Here is a 16,129-nt window from a genome sequence, read left to right as displayed (position 1 = left end):
CTTCTGAAACTGCCCTGGGTTTCTGTTCCCTGAGCTGTGCCATCCCTTGAGAGGGCAGAATCAACAGCTAGCAAAGAGCAGTGGTCAGGCAGCCCTTCCACTCTGGGGAGTATGGATGGAAGGTCACCACGTACATGCCCTGGGATAGTTCCTTTCTGTACCTTTGGGCGTGTTTTTTTGGGGGGGGGGAGGGGGGCTGTTTTTTGTTTATTTGTTTGTTTGTTTTAATTCAGCTCCTGACATAATTTCCTAGTGCTATAGACCTTGGGAAACCATGTTATTTCCCCCCTTACTCCCCTGGGTGTGTTTCTTAGTGACAGATTCTCAGAGGGGTCTTATACCAATTACCAGTTGCAGTGCTGGGCCAGGTTGGGATTGTTTTGCTTTGTCTTCTGAGGCACCTAGAGAAAGATGTTTAGGGAAGTATATAAAAACAGGGCAGGCATGAAGTAATTTTTCTTTTCCTTTGGTTATGTCCTCCCTGCTTCTGGCACTTCTAAAGCTGTAGTTCCCTTCTTCTCCCTCCCTACCATGATGTCCAGCAAAGTGCTTCTGAATTTATCATCTTCTAAGAATTTGTATAAATAAGCAGGATTTTCTTGCAATAATGGTGCAGAGGGGGTTACCTTTGGAGAACATGCTGAAATGGCATAATCAAGCTGTCTAGATTAATATTCCTTACATGGATCTGCTGTAGCAGCTTTTGTTTGTCTAGGAATTACTCCAGTGGCAACTATGGTCAGATACTTAAATCATTGAGATACTTAAATAATCACAGTTTTGTAAATGGTGATGTAATGAAAATGACAAGCCATTGATGCAACTGATACAGTTGCATTGATGCGTGCAAAAAAAACCCCACCTGATATTTAGCATGCAAAGATGAATGGAAGAGCAAACAGTGTTGAGATTTTGTGCTACAGCCACAAGGGAGCTGATCGGGCGCCGCTAGCTGGCACCCTGGGAGGTAGCATGCCTGGTTCTGTTTTTAGTGTGCTAATTCAAATGGTTAGAAATGATCTTAATGCACATTGGTGGATTTCTGTGTGGGCGTATGTGATTTTTAATCTTACAGGCAAAGTCATTCTGATAAATCAGCATTGCAGTTAGAAATCCCTAGAGATGCTGACATGTCCATTTAATTTCTGAAGGGAAACACATGGAAAGTGCTCCAAGCTTGATTTAACCACGTGAGTCTTGCAAAAGTATAGCTTACTGCAAAAATTACTGGTAATCAGACGTGCTGTCACAAACTGACAGTGAATGTGTAAGTATAAAACACCAGCCCCATCACAGGCCAGACAAAGAAGATTTCAATGGGAGTTTGTATCCAAAGATAATGGCTCAAAGTGGTAATTGATGCCAGCTGCATAAAATCACTAGGAAAGGCTCACCAGCTGCCTCTGTCCTCCAAGAAAAAAGGATGTACTTTTGTATTACTTCATGAGAATGACAGTCTCTCGCCTCAGTTGGTTTTAATTTTCTCCTTTTGTGATCCTGGCGCCTCTGCAAACAGAGGGACTGTTAGTGGTGGTGGTGCAGCGTGTGTATTGTCAGGAGGAGGTGAAGGGACTTCTGTCTTTGAGGCTGGCTCACATGTCCAAATCCCAGGATGGCTGCCGAAACACCTCCTTCTGTGCAGGAGGACCCCTTCTGCAGGCTGCCCTCCCTGCGGCACATGTGTCCATAAGGAGACCTGTGTTGAAATGGTCTTATCCGGTGAGATTTTTGGGTGGGATTCATCTCACCCTGATGTAACACATCTGCAATACTGGTGTCTGGATCTTGGCTAATGACCTCATCCTCCTTGTGTGGTTACTGGGGAAAAGTAAACACTGGTAAGGTGCACATTGTTTGGCCTCGTTCAGATATCCACATTGGAATGAAATGAGTTGTACCCTGGAAAAAAATGTTCCTGAAACTGGAACAGAACAATTTTGGTCTGGCCACCTTATTTAATCTTACACCAATTGCTGTACCACAGTAGTACTGCAGCCTTCTCTGTGCTGATCAATCCTCATGATAGTTCCTGTCGCCACAAAGTCTTCAGGACTCAGTGCCAGGTAGTTATCGATCCACACTAAGTAAGTGGAGTTTTCCAAAGCCTGGCAAGAATTATTGGATCCATTTATTTTTGTAGACTGGAATTTGGACTGGATTGAACTGTAGGTGAGGCACTATTTGTGTTGTGGACAAATGCTCAATGACAGCTGAAATAAGAGTTTAGGACCATTATTAGTCTTAGTTACAGGAGATGTTTGGGGTTGCTGCAGGCTGTTGAGCAGGTGCTTTGACATAGCCACAAGGAAAAACTGAAAGGGCAGTAACTAGTGGTGGTCTACTGGGTCTTTATGCACCTTTTTTTGTTGTTGTTGTTTGTTCTTTGGGGTTATTTTTTTTTAATTATTTTATTTTTCAGGAAGAGGTCCTGTCTAAGCATTGTCATTTGGGCTGTTATTGCAATAGATAAACATGAACAACCTTTAGGACATCCTGCCCATTGTATTGTAAAAGCTATTGTGTTCCATGTGCTGAGGATCGGAAATAATTTTTATATAAGAAGTCTACAAAATAGCAGATTAATTCAATTATACATGTTAACCTATCAGTGATTAAGTCCCAAACCATTAAGTTTAAGAAACCCCCTGTTAGAGTTTTTTTGCTTAAATTCAGTGTGATAGTGGTAGTTTCTAGTATAAGCATGGGGGTTTTGGTGGTTTTTTTTTTTTTGGTTTTTGTTTTTTTGCATACGGTCCAAATAAAAAAATCACAAAACGGCAAGGACAACAGAAGCAGCTGAGGAAGCACTGAGTTAGCTTTTGGCTCAAAGATCTGTTCTGATAACACTTTCAGGGCTGCTGTTCACTGGGAACTTTGATTTACAAGATTGTTTTACTGTTTTGTTCAGTGTTCCAGAAATATGCAGTGTTTTACTTCAAAGATGCATCATGAGAAGATTTAAGAATAGCTTGGTGCATTTTGGGAGTTTTCTCATAATTATGAATAAGCGCTGCATCCCCCTGTATAGTGTATTTGAAATAAATGTTTGTGTTGTAGCATAGGGTGGTTTCTTTTTGCTAAAGCCATGCATACCAATGTGTGTAAATAGTTAACATGTACTTAGTATTAACATCTGCGTATGTGGTGAATAGGATATTTGATTGCTAGCATGGTACAAATTGCAAGGAAGTTTAAGGCTTAACATTTTCTCATGTAATCAGCTTTGACATTACAGGATAATCAAAATACGTGCTACCGTTTCCATCAGCCAGCCACCCTAGGGAACAGAGGTTTCGTTTTTTTCCTGGAATCAATTTAAGGTAGACGTTTACCCCCTGGATACCTAAGGCTAGAAAATTGTGGAGCAAATAAAGGTCGTGCCTAAAGGGGTAAACCAGCTGCCTTTTCGTTTGTTGCCTTGAGAGGTGCTGGCTGAAGGCTCTCAGTTTCTAGGTGTGGTAAGAGAGCTGGGGGTGGGATGGTGTCTGCTCCTACTTCTGTATCTGCTGCCTGCTCAGGCGTCACCTCAAAATGTGTGTGGACCCTTCCATGCAACATATCCTACTGTCACTTCAGAAATGGATTGTGGGTGTTTTAAAGGAGCGGTTGCATAGTATTATCCACTTTAGCTCTCTGAAGAGATGACCTGCCTTCACCCGAGCTGCTCTCTGCTTGGCACCTCACTGAGGCCGGGGGAGCTGGGGGAAATCCTTCCTCTGTCTTTGTGTCCCAGCATCCTGTTTACCGCCCCAGCCCCTGGCCCTCTCTTCCTAATGCACTTGCTCTTCCTCCGTGGAGGCAGATGGAGGAGGAGGAAACTGGTGCACGAGGCAAACGCCTTGTCTGTGCAGTGAGGGGAATTCCTGAACTCCACCTCTGCTTTCCTGTGCAAGCCACATGCTGGCACCAAGGTGGGACCCACCTCAGAGGGCCTGCTTCAGCAGCTGCCTGGTCTGAGCTGCTGTCTGGCATTTAAATAGAACTGATTGCAGTTTTCAAAATTCTCCTTTAGAAAAAATGAGGAAGATGGAAGTAATACCCCTCTCTCATAAATTCACAGATTTTTCCGGTTTTCTGGTTCTCTGGATTGTGTAGAATGAAAGCCTGCTAGCTCTTTATTTGCTTAAGGTATTACAAGCATAGGGTTTTTAAACAGACCCTGTCCTGCTCCATCATGGATGAAGTCCAGTGCATCCTTCATTTGCTTTTTTACACTACTTGAAAACTTGTGAAAGTAAGTTCTGTTTTAGACCATCTCAATAAACAACATTTTGATGGCATGAACATAGGATGTGTTCACTGAGCATGATGCTGATATAAATTGAACTTTTAAATAATGTACTTGCATGAAAGAGGAAATTCATCATGCATATGGTGTATTTTTGGTGTTTTTTTTTTCCAAAGGATGAAGAAGAAGAAATCAAACTGGAGATTAATATGCTAAAGAAATATTCTCATCATAGAAATATTGCAACTTATTATGGTGCTTTCATTAAGAAAAGTCCTCCAGGACATGACGACCAACTATGGGTAAGCAAATGTTTCTCAAGCATGTTCATAAGTCTTTCCCTTTTGGATACAGTTTGAGTATGATAGAAATATCACATTATGGAAAGACAAGCTAATAGAATTTGGTGCTTGCCTGAACAGATAGATAAGTGAATCACATAGGCTAATCATGCATCCTTAAGAAGATGGCTGAACTAAGATTTGCTATTAGCAATGGATTTGCTCTTTAAGTAACTTTTTTTTCCCTATTTCCCAGCTAGATAGTAACATGTTTCATGGGAACGAGGCAGGCAATCTGAGCAGTGAGAATGTACGACTGTAAAAAGAAAGCTGCACTTGAGAATTGTACCCATTACATTTCTCATCCCACCTCATCTACACCCTCTAGAGGGTTGAAGTTTGGGTTTGAAATGGCAGGGTACAGACATCAGTGCATGTTCTTCCACAAATAAATGGGAGTTAAAGGGTAAGATGTGTTGCAATGGTGTGATCAGTTTGATTCCTTCAGCATTGGATGTGCTCTTACTGCTGTTGCTGCTAATGCATTTTGCATAGCTGAGCAAATCCAGATTCCCAGCATTAAATTACAGTGATTAAATCAGTCCTTGAAGATGTGGTAGCTAATGTGAGACATATTCCATATATGTCTGACACAGATTGTAGACATTTGGTTTGAATCCATTTTCCAGGCAGAGATGTAAAATAAATGATATTCTCTTCTTTTCGAGGGTTTCCCAAATCAGTGCTGCAACCTGATTATTTTGCTTTGCTGGACAGCTGGAACTGTGTTTAATGTTAGTTGCATGCTCTTACCTGTTTTGCAGCTTGTTATGGAGTTTTGTGGAGCAGGCTCTATCACAGACCTTGTGAAGAACACGAAAGGGAATACTCTGAAAGAAGACTGGATAGCGTATATCTCCAGAGAGATTCTCCGGGTAAGGAAAATACCCCGCTCCACTTAAAAACATAGAAACAGTCTTACAGGGATGTAGCCTAGCTTGAGGTTCTGCAAGAAGCTGTTTCTGATCAGTCCCAGTTAGCCATGTCATCTCATGGAGAGTGTGTAGGAGCAGATAGATGTCTGCTCTACGTCATTTAAATTGGTGTGAGTTGTACTGTATTGTAACAGCAGTCTTGAAGAAAATAGCAGTTGTTATAGCCGAGAAGCCAGCGGAAGAACCAGTGACCTTACCTATTGTAGAAGCTGTGAAACAGTATGGACACTGTTTTTGAGAAGCCCGAGGTTGTAACAGTGCCGTAACACAACAGGGTGCAGAACAGGCTTTTCCAAATGTGTTTGCAGCCGTCTTTCTCTACTCCTAATGAAGTCTGTGGAGAGAGGGAGTTGTTGGCTCAGGCCAGCAGTCAGGACTTCTGTGCTGCAATGTACTTGCATATTGCGTGTTCCTGCAGTCTGTCTGGAGCAAGCAGCTACGTCGTATGTGGCTGTGCACTGTGGAGTGCTAGCAGATGGCGCTGCAAAAGTTTCTCAGGAAGAGGGATGCCACTTTCCAGTTTTTCTTAAAACTGAAGCTTTAACTAATTACTCTTCGTATTTAATTTCCAGTTGGTACAGTTTAAGTGCTTTTTGAATTGGCATTTGTTTGCTGGGCTAAGTAAATCTGGTATGATTTTCCTCGTGCTTCTTTGTAAAACAAATTGCCTCCTACCCATACCATACGCAGTATGTTTGTTCAATTGTCTCATCATAAAGGAAGTTCTGAAGGGCTTTATGTTAAAGAAAACCACCACTGGCTCTCGCATAAATCAATGCTGCTGTTGTCTGTGTTACACGTTTGCTCTGCCTTGGCGATTTTTAAGATGGTGAGGGAAGGAGACGTACTATTCTGGTCTCTTGCTCTTAATTCCAGATGCTAGGAGGGAGTCCCACTGCTGACACATTTTGAATTGTTTATGAGGGAGAAGAAAGGTTGAATACCTACTGACAGTTGTATTTCAAATCAAATGGATAGTGTGCTTTAATATGAGGAAAGCTAACTTCTGCAGGACTGATCTTATGCTTGATTTGAGAACTGTGTGACCTTGGAGGTATTGCATGCTATGTTGCATTCATGCTAGGTTCTCCTTAGATAAAGTAGTCATGCTTGGTGAGAAGAGGAAAAAATTACTTACCTCAGAAAAGAGCTGGGTGAAAGCTATTTTCTCATTCCTGTGAGAGATTTGCAGAAGGAGCCTTAATTGCTTGCCAGCAAGAACTGGAATATCTGGAAAAAAGGAATGCTAAACTCACATTGCTATGAGACGTTGCAAAACCTGATTTGACACTGAGTTTGTCAGAGACAGGAGAGGGGTTGTGTAACAGAAAGTCAAAATGAGCTAAAGTGCCAAAGATTGGTGCAGGTGGAGACACAGGTGAGGGTCGACCCAGTGGATCCCTGTGTGGTTGGAGTGGCCTGGGGGCTACAGGAGAATGGAGATGTGCCCCTTTGTCTCCTCCCAGCCCTTCACAAATCCAAATGTGCTTTTTCAGTAAGGTTAAATGGTACTCTGGAGAGAACAGACAATTATTTCCCTGGCTGGGTCGAGGTAGTGGAAGGCTTTAAAAAGTATCCTGTGTGAAGCTGTGGAAAAGCCTTCATTCCTGTGAAAAATAAGACCACACTTAGCATAGCAGCCAGCAAAAGGTCTCGGGGACATCAGCCGTTCACTTGATTCACTTGTGACGTGTGGGGAGGAGCTGTGGAGGGTGGTTTTTCTGTCACACTCGTTAACTGTTTTAAAAAAAGAAAATAGCCCAATGGTTATGTAGGCAAACTGGTAAATGATCATTTAATGAAGAACATGTGTTAGGAAATATTTCTCTACAGCAACCACTACTCTCTTAACCTCTTGCAGCTGTAAAGGTTCTATTTCTTTATTTTTCATAAAACATTAAAAGCCTACGAGGGCAACTTGAACAGGCAAGACAATCCCACCGGAGACTACAATTTTCCGAGCAGAGAGCTGAGGAGAAACCAAAATACAGGCAGTTGCTAAGAGGATTGCCTGTTGTTCTCCCAATTACATTAGAGAGTAAAATGCAACATATGTCTTCCTCAGCGCTCCCTCCACATGGCTAATGCTTTGGGGCATGCATCCAGGTGCTGTCTCAACAAAAAGCACCGTATGCCAGGAGGTTTTGTTTCCTTTGGAAAGTGTAATGCTCATACTTTTCTTTTTTTTCATGTTTTTTTTGCCTGAGGAACAATTAATCTGGCTTCGTATTTATGGAAGCTAGAGAAGAGAACTGCAGCTTTGCAGCAGAGCTTTTGTTTGTCATCAGCCGTCCCTTGCCCTCAAACATAACTGCCTGTCCATCACCCTCCCACCCCCTTCTCGGGGGTGCATGTATGCATGTTGATGCTGCCTCCTTTCTCCCTCCAGCTCTCTTCCCCCCTTCCCCAGACTAAATTCTGGGTGACCCTGTGTGTGTCAAATGTCAGTGGCATACGCTGACGCTGATGTTATTTACAGTGTCATTGTATGGACAGTTTCTGGGAGCTGAACTTCCTTCACATGACAGCTGAGAGGTGTTTGCACAGTGCAGATATTGGGCTGTATTTAGGACAGCATGTTCATGACCTGGGGCCTGTGTCTGTGCACCAAAAGCTGTGTGGGCAGTATGCTGCTAGAAGGCTCCCAAGGGTCCCATTGCACCCAGCCACTGTGCAAGAGACCCAGTGCTATGGGCTTTGGGGGTGCTGGGTATCGGTAGTCTGTTGCTAAGGCAAGAGCCTAACTTTGAACGTCTTCTCCTTCCTCTCTTTCTTCTTAATGCAGGGGCTGGCACATCTTCATGCCCATCATGTGATTCACAGGGATATCAAAGGGCAAAACGTGTTGTTAACAGAGAATGCAGAAGTGAAACTTGGTAAGTAGGCGCACACGTCCACTTCCTCATTCATTCAGCCTTTGGTTTTATGATGTTCCCAAATCAATTTTATCCTTTAAGAGCCCTGCAACATGCTCTGTAGCATGAGCACTCTGTTACTGCTCCCACATGGATCAAGGCCCTGCACGTATTTCCTCCTGCTTCAGGAAGATGGAGTGCAGGTTATTGTTGCATTTCATTATAAGATGTTGGCTTTCATGCCAGAATCAGTGAGGGGATTGTTTTGCTTCCCCCCTCGAGCTGTGCGTGACTGGATTTGTTCCGATTCCCCTTATTCTGGACTCAGAAAGTGATGGGAGTCTCTCTTTAATTAAAATAGCACCTGCTGTTCAGGTTCTGGACACAAAAATAGGATCTGGATGGCACTCTCAAGTGAGCTGTGGCATCAAGTTCAAAACGCAGTTCCAGCTCTGGCATGCCTGCCGAAAACTGTGCTCATCCCTGGCCTCCTCTCTCCCTTCCGAGTGGACATACTCTTTTTTTCTTCCTCTCTAATTTGTCTCTGCCAGTTACTGCACACTTTAACCTTCTGTGTTTGTATCATGCTGCACTCGCCACCTTTTTTTCAGTTAAATATAGAGCCATGCTGAAGCCCTCCCACCCAGCCCACATCCCTTCTGTTTTGCATTACACCTTCCTGCAGCACAAGTCATGGGAAGACATACTAGCTGCTGGAGGAGGAAGCTCTCGTGAGAGCTCTCCTCCTTTTGGTCCAAAGTGGAGCACAGTAGCTCCCAAACTGTTGCTCCCACCAAACTTGTCTCCACCATTTGGTCAGTGTCACTCAGATGACGGATACAGTGAAGCTGACACAGCCCTCCTAGAGCAGATGCAGTTACTGCTATCGAAAGACATACATCACTGTGGTCATGAGCAGGAAGAACTGAAGGGAGGAAACCACCTTGTAATGTAATTGCCTTGTAATGAAATGGGCATCTCTTTTGAAATCTGTGTGTGCTCCAAGTTAGCACCTCTTCAGTAATCTTCATCTTTTGCTCCTATCAATGCATCTTCTCTGTGCATTAGAGCAGAGAGCAATTCCCTGAGCAACAGATGATTTTTGCTCTCCAATTTTAGAGCGGAAAAAGTGGACAGCCGAAAGAGAAAGATGTTCATGCGTGTGGTATTTCCATAGCATGAGAGAGACCTTTGGGAAGCAGCTCCTTCTGTATAGGCAAAGGTGCTTGCTTTCACCATTTGGGAAGGGAGTAGCCCTTTTGCACCCTCCCAGGCAGTATTTTTGCAGCTGTATGCTCCCTCCTGTACAGGCAGGATGGTGAGACGTGCAGGGGAGGTGGTCATACACTGCCAATGTCCCTTGATGCTTATGGCCCAAGTACCTTGCATGTGAACCATAAGGGCTCATCATATTTCTCTTCGGCACGGTTCTCCCATGTGGAACATCCATAGGGTTTTATTTCCAAATCACCTTACAGAAGTAGTCACTGCATTATTTTTCCCCTCTTATTTTATTTTACTCTTTTCCCGCCCACAGTGGATTTTGGTGTGAGCGCTCAGCTGGACAGGACAGTTGGCAGGAGAAACACTTTTATTGGAACTCCGTACTGGATGGCTCCAGAAGTTATTGCCTGTGATGAAAATCCAGATGCTACGTATGATTACAGAGTAAGAGAGTCCTGTTTAGAGAAAAAAAAAAAAAAGAGCCAACATACAAAACCTATACACTTGCATGAACATATAAATGTACATGAACAATGGCAGTTTTTGAGACTTCTTGTGCTTTGTAGGAGTAATACTATTTTGTGTAGGTACATTCTTATTACAGGAGTACAAGGTAGGGGTCAAATTGTGACCTTTAACAGTTGCTATTACTTGTATTATCATAGCTTTGAGACATAAGTAGTATAGGATTTTGGTATGCTGTAGGTGCTCCGAGATGGCAAAAAAAGAGTTTAGCTGGAAAAGCTCATGTTCTTAATTTGTGTAATGATTGTACTTTAAATTGTGTTAGACTATGTCCCAGTTATTGTAGTAACCCAGAACAGTACATTTTAGGTGTTGCCTTAAATAGAACCACTGTCTGGAGAGCCAGTGAAGTACAGAATGAGCTCTTTAAACTGTACCTGTTCCTGATTTCAGGATACATGTACATGTTGTTAAAAATTTATCCATCACAGCGTTTCTCAACAAAGATAATTTTTTACGTGTTTGCTGCAGACCAAAGATTTAATTACTGCAAAACCATAATTGACTTGATGATATTTGCACTACCCATAAGAGTATTATGTATGTGTATTTAAAGTTAAATTTCTCTATTGAAGGCAAATTGTAATCTTAAAAGTTCTTCTCAGCTTGCTTTAATGAATGCACAAGGAAAAAAGAAATGTGAAAATACGCTTTTTAAAAAATCTTCTCTTAGACTAATGCAGTTGTTCCAGCTTTTAACCAAGGAGAGCAAAGGTATCAGAAAGCCTGTGATTAAGGTCTTACAATGAATTTTAGAGCTAAAGATCAATTACATCAATTTGCTGAGATTGATAGTGGTGTGAGCTATCAGTATGTTTATGTGTGTCTAAATGTATTTTTAAAAAACATATTATTTGAATTGGTGTTTTTGTACCTTTTGACTAAGATTGATGAGGTTGATCCTATTTCTTTTCATTTAATCACTTTTTACATCCATCAACTCTTTGTACTAAAGGTAATGCTTTGTATCTTTGCAGATGGAGTTATTAGGAAGGAAGGGTGGCTATTAAATGATCTAATAAAGGAGAAGAACTCTCTGCAGTATTTGCTAACGCAGTAGTGCTGTGAAAAATAACTCCTTCTGCTTCTGAAAAACACCTGTTTATTGTTCTTCACGGAGCCTGTAGGATTCTGTCCCCCAAAAAATTCATGGTGGGAAGATTTTGTAAGATCACGAAGCTGTGTAGTTTAGCTTAAGTGGCTGGATTGGACCAAGAGAAAAGAGTACCTTGATGGGTCTGAAAATGTGATCATTAGAAATGCTTCTCTGCTTGTAGTACAAGAAGACCTTGTTTGCTCATTAGTTTTAACTATTTTTTTTTTAAATTCACTGTTATGACCAGAAAGTAAGACTGCTTTTCTCAAAAACAGCTGTCTTTCAGCAGCCTCCTCTAGTGTTTTGCCCCTTAAGCTATGGAGTTTCTGGAGCTGGTTCCTCACCAGAACTCTTCCAGCTCTTGCCTGTGTCTGACCCTCCTGGCTCTCGCCCAGGCTCTCCCAAATCAAGGGTGCTGGCCAGAGGTGGTATCTTGAAGGGCTCCCACTGAAGGACTCTTGTTTCATAATGTTTCAAGCAAAGCTGAAATGGTAGGGAAGGAGCATTCGCTTTGGCTTCAAAGAATGTGTCCAACAGAGACTTCTTGCAGTTTTAGCAATGATGGCTATTCTCCTAGGTAAAGCTGTTTATTGAGAGCAGAAAAAATTCAGGACTAGGTATATTCCCTTAATCTGTATTTGTTTATTTATTTGCTGGTTTATACACTGAAAAAGACCTGCCAGGTTTTGGGGTATTTGCCCTGTAGTATTTGTAGTCTTTTGTTTTCTCTTGTCTTTTGTTTGGGAGAACAGGTACAGTGTTTTATGTGAATTTATTATAGGGAAATCATAGATTCATAGAATACTGTGTTGGAAGGGACCTCAAGGATCATCTGGTCCAACCTTTTTTGGCAAAAGCATGGTCTAGACAAGATGGCCTAGTACCCTGTCCAGCTGAATCTTAAAAGTGTTCAGTGTTGGGGAATCCATGACTTCCTTGGGGAGATTATTCCAATGGCTGATGGTTCTCATTGTGAAAAAATTTCCTCTTGTGTTCAATTGGAATCTGGCCAGGAGTAACTTGTACCCATTACCCATCATCTTTTCCAGGTAACTCCTTGTAAAAAGGGGGTCTTCATCTTCTCTATAGCCACCCTTCAAATACTGGAACCTAAGCCTTGTTTTCTCAAGGCTGAACAAACCCAGTTCATTCAGCCTTTCCTCTTTCCCAGTCCTTTGATCATCTTCACGGCCGGCGTTCTCCAGACCCTCTCCAGCCTGTCCACATCTTTTTTGCATAGCGGGGACCAAAACTGAACACAGTATTCCAGGTGTGGCCTGACAAGCACTGAGTAGAGTGGGATAATGACTTCGTCTGTGCTGGTGAAGCCCTTGTTGATGCAGCGCGGCATCCTGTTGGCTTGCTTTGCGGCAGCAGCACGCTGCTCACTCATACTGAGCTTGTTGTCCACCAGGATCACCAGGTCCCTTTCCATAGAACCAGTCCTCAGCCGGGTAGATCCCAGCCTGTGCTGCGCTCCTGAATTGTATTTTCCCAGGTGCAAGATGTTAAACCGGTCTTTGTTGAGCTGCATAAAGTTCATGTTAGCCCTCTTTTCCAGTCTATCCAGGTCTTCCTGCAGAGTGGCTCTCCCTTCCGAAGTGTTAGCTTTGCCACTCAGTTTAGTATCATCGGCACACTTCATCAGGGTACACTTGATCCCATCATCTGGATCATTTATGAAGTTATAAACCAGCACTGGACCCAGTATTGATCTCTGGGGACTCACTTGTGACAGGTTGCCAGTTTGAAAGGGAGCTCTTTACTGCCAGCTTCAGGGTGCGGCCTCTCAGCCAGCTCCCCACCCACCCCACAGACCGCTTGCCTAGACCATCACATTAGCTTCTCTTGGAGGAGGCTGTGGGAAACTATTGAAAGCCTTGGAGAAAATCCTGGTGGACAATGTCCACCGTTCACCCCACATCAACTGAGCAGGTTACTTTGTCGTAGAAGGTGATCAGGTTTGTCAAGTGTGATTTCCCCTTGGTAAATCCATGCTGGCTTTTTCCAATCATGTGCTTCATTGGACTTGTGGTAGCCCCCCAGGAGGATTTGTTCCATAACTTTCCCAGGGACTGAAGTAAGAATGATGGGCCTATAATTTCCTGGATCCTCCTTTAAGCCCATCTTGTAGATGGGGGTGACTTCAGCATTCTTCCAGTCTTCCGGGATGTCTCCCAATCTCCAGAACTTCTTAAAGATTATGGAGAGCAGCCTTGCCACGATGTCAGCCAGCTCTCTTAGTGCTCTTGGTTGGATGTTGTCAGGGCCCACCGATACATGGGGTCAAGCTCACCTACCAACTCTTCCTTCACTGGCAGTGGGTCTGTGTTTGCATCAGCCTGGATTTTTGTCCCCAAGGCCTGAGGCCCAGCAGTGCTGGTAAAGGCAGCAGTGAAGAAAATGTTGAAAACCTCTGCCTTTTCAGCATTGTTGGTGACTGATTCACTTCCCCTGTTTAGCAGTGGGCCAATATTTTCCTTCTGTTTCTGCTTGTTGTTTATGTACCTGAAGAGCTGTTTCTTGTAGTTTTTGACATCTCCAGCCAATTTCGAGCTGAGCTTTTGCTTTTCTAACTGCATCTCTGCGTGCCCTGGCAATGCCCTTGTTCAATCCTTTGTAAACAAGGGAATATTGAAAATTCTGTTGTTTCATAGATGTAGATTTCAGGCAAATGTATTTTTCATTGTCATAATGTGAATATCTTTTTATGTGTTATTGGAAAGGTTTTTTTGCATACTCCATATGAATACGTGTGTGCATTTCTGCATATATATATGATATGAAAAGTAGGATTTTATGACACTGTTACAAGAAAAAAGTAACGTATATTATTTAAATAGCCATGGTATTTGGTTTCAGTCTCACCTACAGGGCCTCTGTAAATAGTACTCTCTTACTGTCTGAATGGGTAAATCCACCTACTAACATATGGTGTCTCTCTTTTTATGCAGAGTGACCTTTGGTCATGTGGCATTACAGCCATAGAGATGGCAGAAGGAGCTCCCCGTAAGTGATGCGTCTGCTTCTCCAGTGGGCTGATTAAGACTGAAACATATACTTGGGAGATGCTGGTTGTAATCTAAGCCTGGTATTGAGGTTTCTGAAAGTATCCTCATGTTATTTCTGTTCTCTTTGGTTTTGCCTGCCCTATAAATATAAACTCCCATAAATAGCAAGGCTTTTGATAAAGATAGGACTGTGCACTACAGTGCAGACTGCAGTAATTTAATTTCTATAGCAGGAATATTTGGAAGCTAATCGAGTGTCAGACTTCCTTCCTATGGGTAGTATATTGTGTTTTGGAGTTTTGTTCCAATTCGTGTATGGCCTGGCGTGGGATGCTGAAACCTCAGCCAGAGAGAGGGGCAGTGGGGCCTCGAGAAAACCGACCTTAATGAAAAAAGCATCTGTAGCAATTGTTTCTGTGTTGGCTTTCTGTCAGTCTGGGTAATGCTAACATTGCTTCGCTTTTTGTTTCCACTATTTGGTGGGTGGTGTTGATCTTCCTTAGCAGTGACATGACTTAAACTGTAAATCCATCTGCAGTACAAAGTATTGAACTTAATGCTCCCTGCCTGAGAGCACTTACCAGCTGATACGGGTATTTTGGGGGGAAAAACCTGGAAACCAAAAATGCACAACTTTTTATAGCTTACTTTCCTCTGACATAGTTATTCTTTCTGTATATTGAGGCAGACAGCAGATAGGTACAAGGAGGACAAAAAGATTTAAAAAGAAATTGGGCATGACGTTTTGGCTTTTAATGGTAATTTTAACAAAAGTCTTTATTGAACTAGCAAATATGCTTACCCTCACCCCCAACTGGAGGTCTGTATTTTAAAAATAACAGCCTAAGATACCTAGAAACAACTACCACCACCACACCACTGCCCAGCTTGAAACATGTCTTTGAAATAATCATGTTGAAGTATTGATGTTTTCCTAGCTAAAAATGGTCATTTCATTATAGCTGCTGCCTGATTTTTGTTGTTGTTGTTAATGTAATATTTATAAATTGAATCACAACACTCTTGTTTTGATTCATGTTTTAGGAAGTCTGATGGTTTGTTGTTTTTTTTTCTTCCTAATTGCACGTTTACATGAATGCCCATGTGAGAGCTGCTCCCAGGACACCTCAGCCAGCGCTGTATTAACAGCATTTGAGCTACCACTTGACCTCCTTTTTGTCATACCTTTTTGTTCAGTGCATTGGGTTGCCTAGATGGCTTTCAATTAAAAGCTCTGTCTGTGGGTTTTGTAAGCCCAGAATTGGACAATAATATTTTATTTCTAAACTGAAGCAGAGCTTGGCCGCTCTTCATGTAAAAAGCACAAGCGGGGGCATTTAAGAAATAATCAAAGATCCAACATAAATGCTGAGCAGCTCTTGCCTTGGTCTGTCCTCTGCGGTGGCTGGAGTCCATCTCTAAGCTTGGTGGCCGAATGGAATCCACAGGCATCTGAGGGGTTTCTCTGCCAAGGCTGTGGCCCATTATTTTTGAATCCAGAATCCTCTTCACATCAGTCTGTTTTTTCTGAATTTCTATTGTGTGGAAAACATTACCTCTTCCTACAGTGATCATTCAAGCTAAGACTGGTGGTGCAAGAGGTCAAACATAGGGAGACAGTAAAAACAGAGGATTTGCTTCTAGTGACCTTTCTTGGGCAGCCTCTCCCCCTGCTCCCGTGTTTGCTTGTGTTGGTGCTTTGCTATGGAACAGGAGGAAAGGCTGTCCAGGAGACATCCCAGATTCCCCCTAAGTGTCAGCTGAAACCAAGGGGACTTTTTTTGACAAAAGTCACAGGTTCACGTTTCAGTTCTGCACGGAATAATTTTTTTTTTTTTTTGATAGAGATCCTCCCATGCTTCAAAACTGTCAGGCCTTGGAGTTAAGAAAGCCTCCAAGTCTTCAGAGTAAAAA

The 16,129-nt window shown here is 42.6% G+C and overlaps 1 protein-coding gene across 12 annotated transcripts in view; it reads left to right on the top strand.

Moving 5' to 3' along the window:
* Window positions 1-16,129, top strand: part of MAP4K4 (mitogen-activated protein kinase kinase kinase kinase 4) — a 170,806-nt gene that overhangs the window by 104,264 nt on the left and 50,413 nt on the right. For all 12 annotated transcript variants that reach the window (XM_037375977.1, XM_037375969.1, XM_037375976.1 and 9 more), the window contains exons 4-8: window positions 4,405-4,530; window positions 5,334-5,444; window positions 8,290-8,380; window positions 9,897-10,027; window positions 14,159-14,213. In XM_037375977.1, coding sequence (XP_037231874.1) covers window positions 4,405-4,530; window positions 5,334-5,444; window positions 8,290-8,380; window positions 9,897-10,027; window positions 14,159-14,213 — 514 coding nt within the window. The remainder of the gene's footprint in view (window positions 1-4,404; window positions 4,531-5,333; window positions 5,445-8,289; window positions 8,381-9,896; window positions 10,028-14,158; window positions 14,214-16,129) is intronic.

Source organism: Falco rusticolus, chromosome 2 (genome assembly GCF_015220075.1).
Source record: "Falco rusticolus isolate bFalRus1 chromosome 2, bFalRus1.pri, whole genome shotgun sequence".
In the NCBI taxonomy this organism is placed as follows: Eukaryota; Metazoa; Chordata; class Aves; order Falconiformes; family Falconidae; genus Falco; species Falco rusticolus.
Note: the sequence above shows the minus strand (reverse complement) of the source record. Positions and strands in the feature narration are given on the sequence as shown.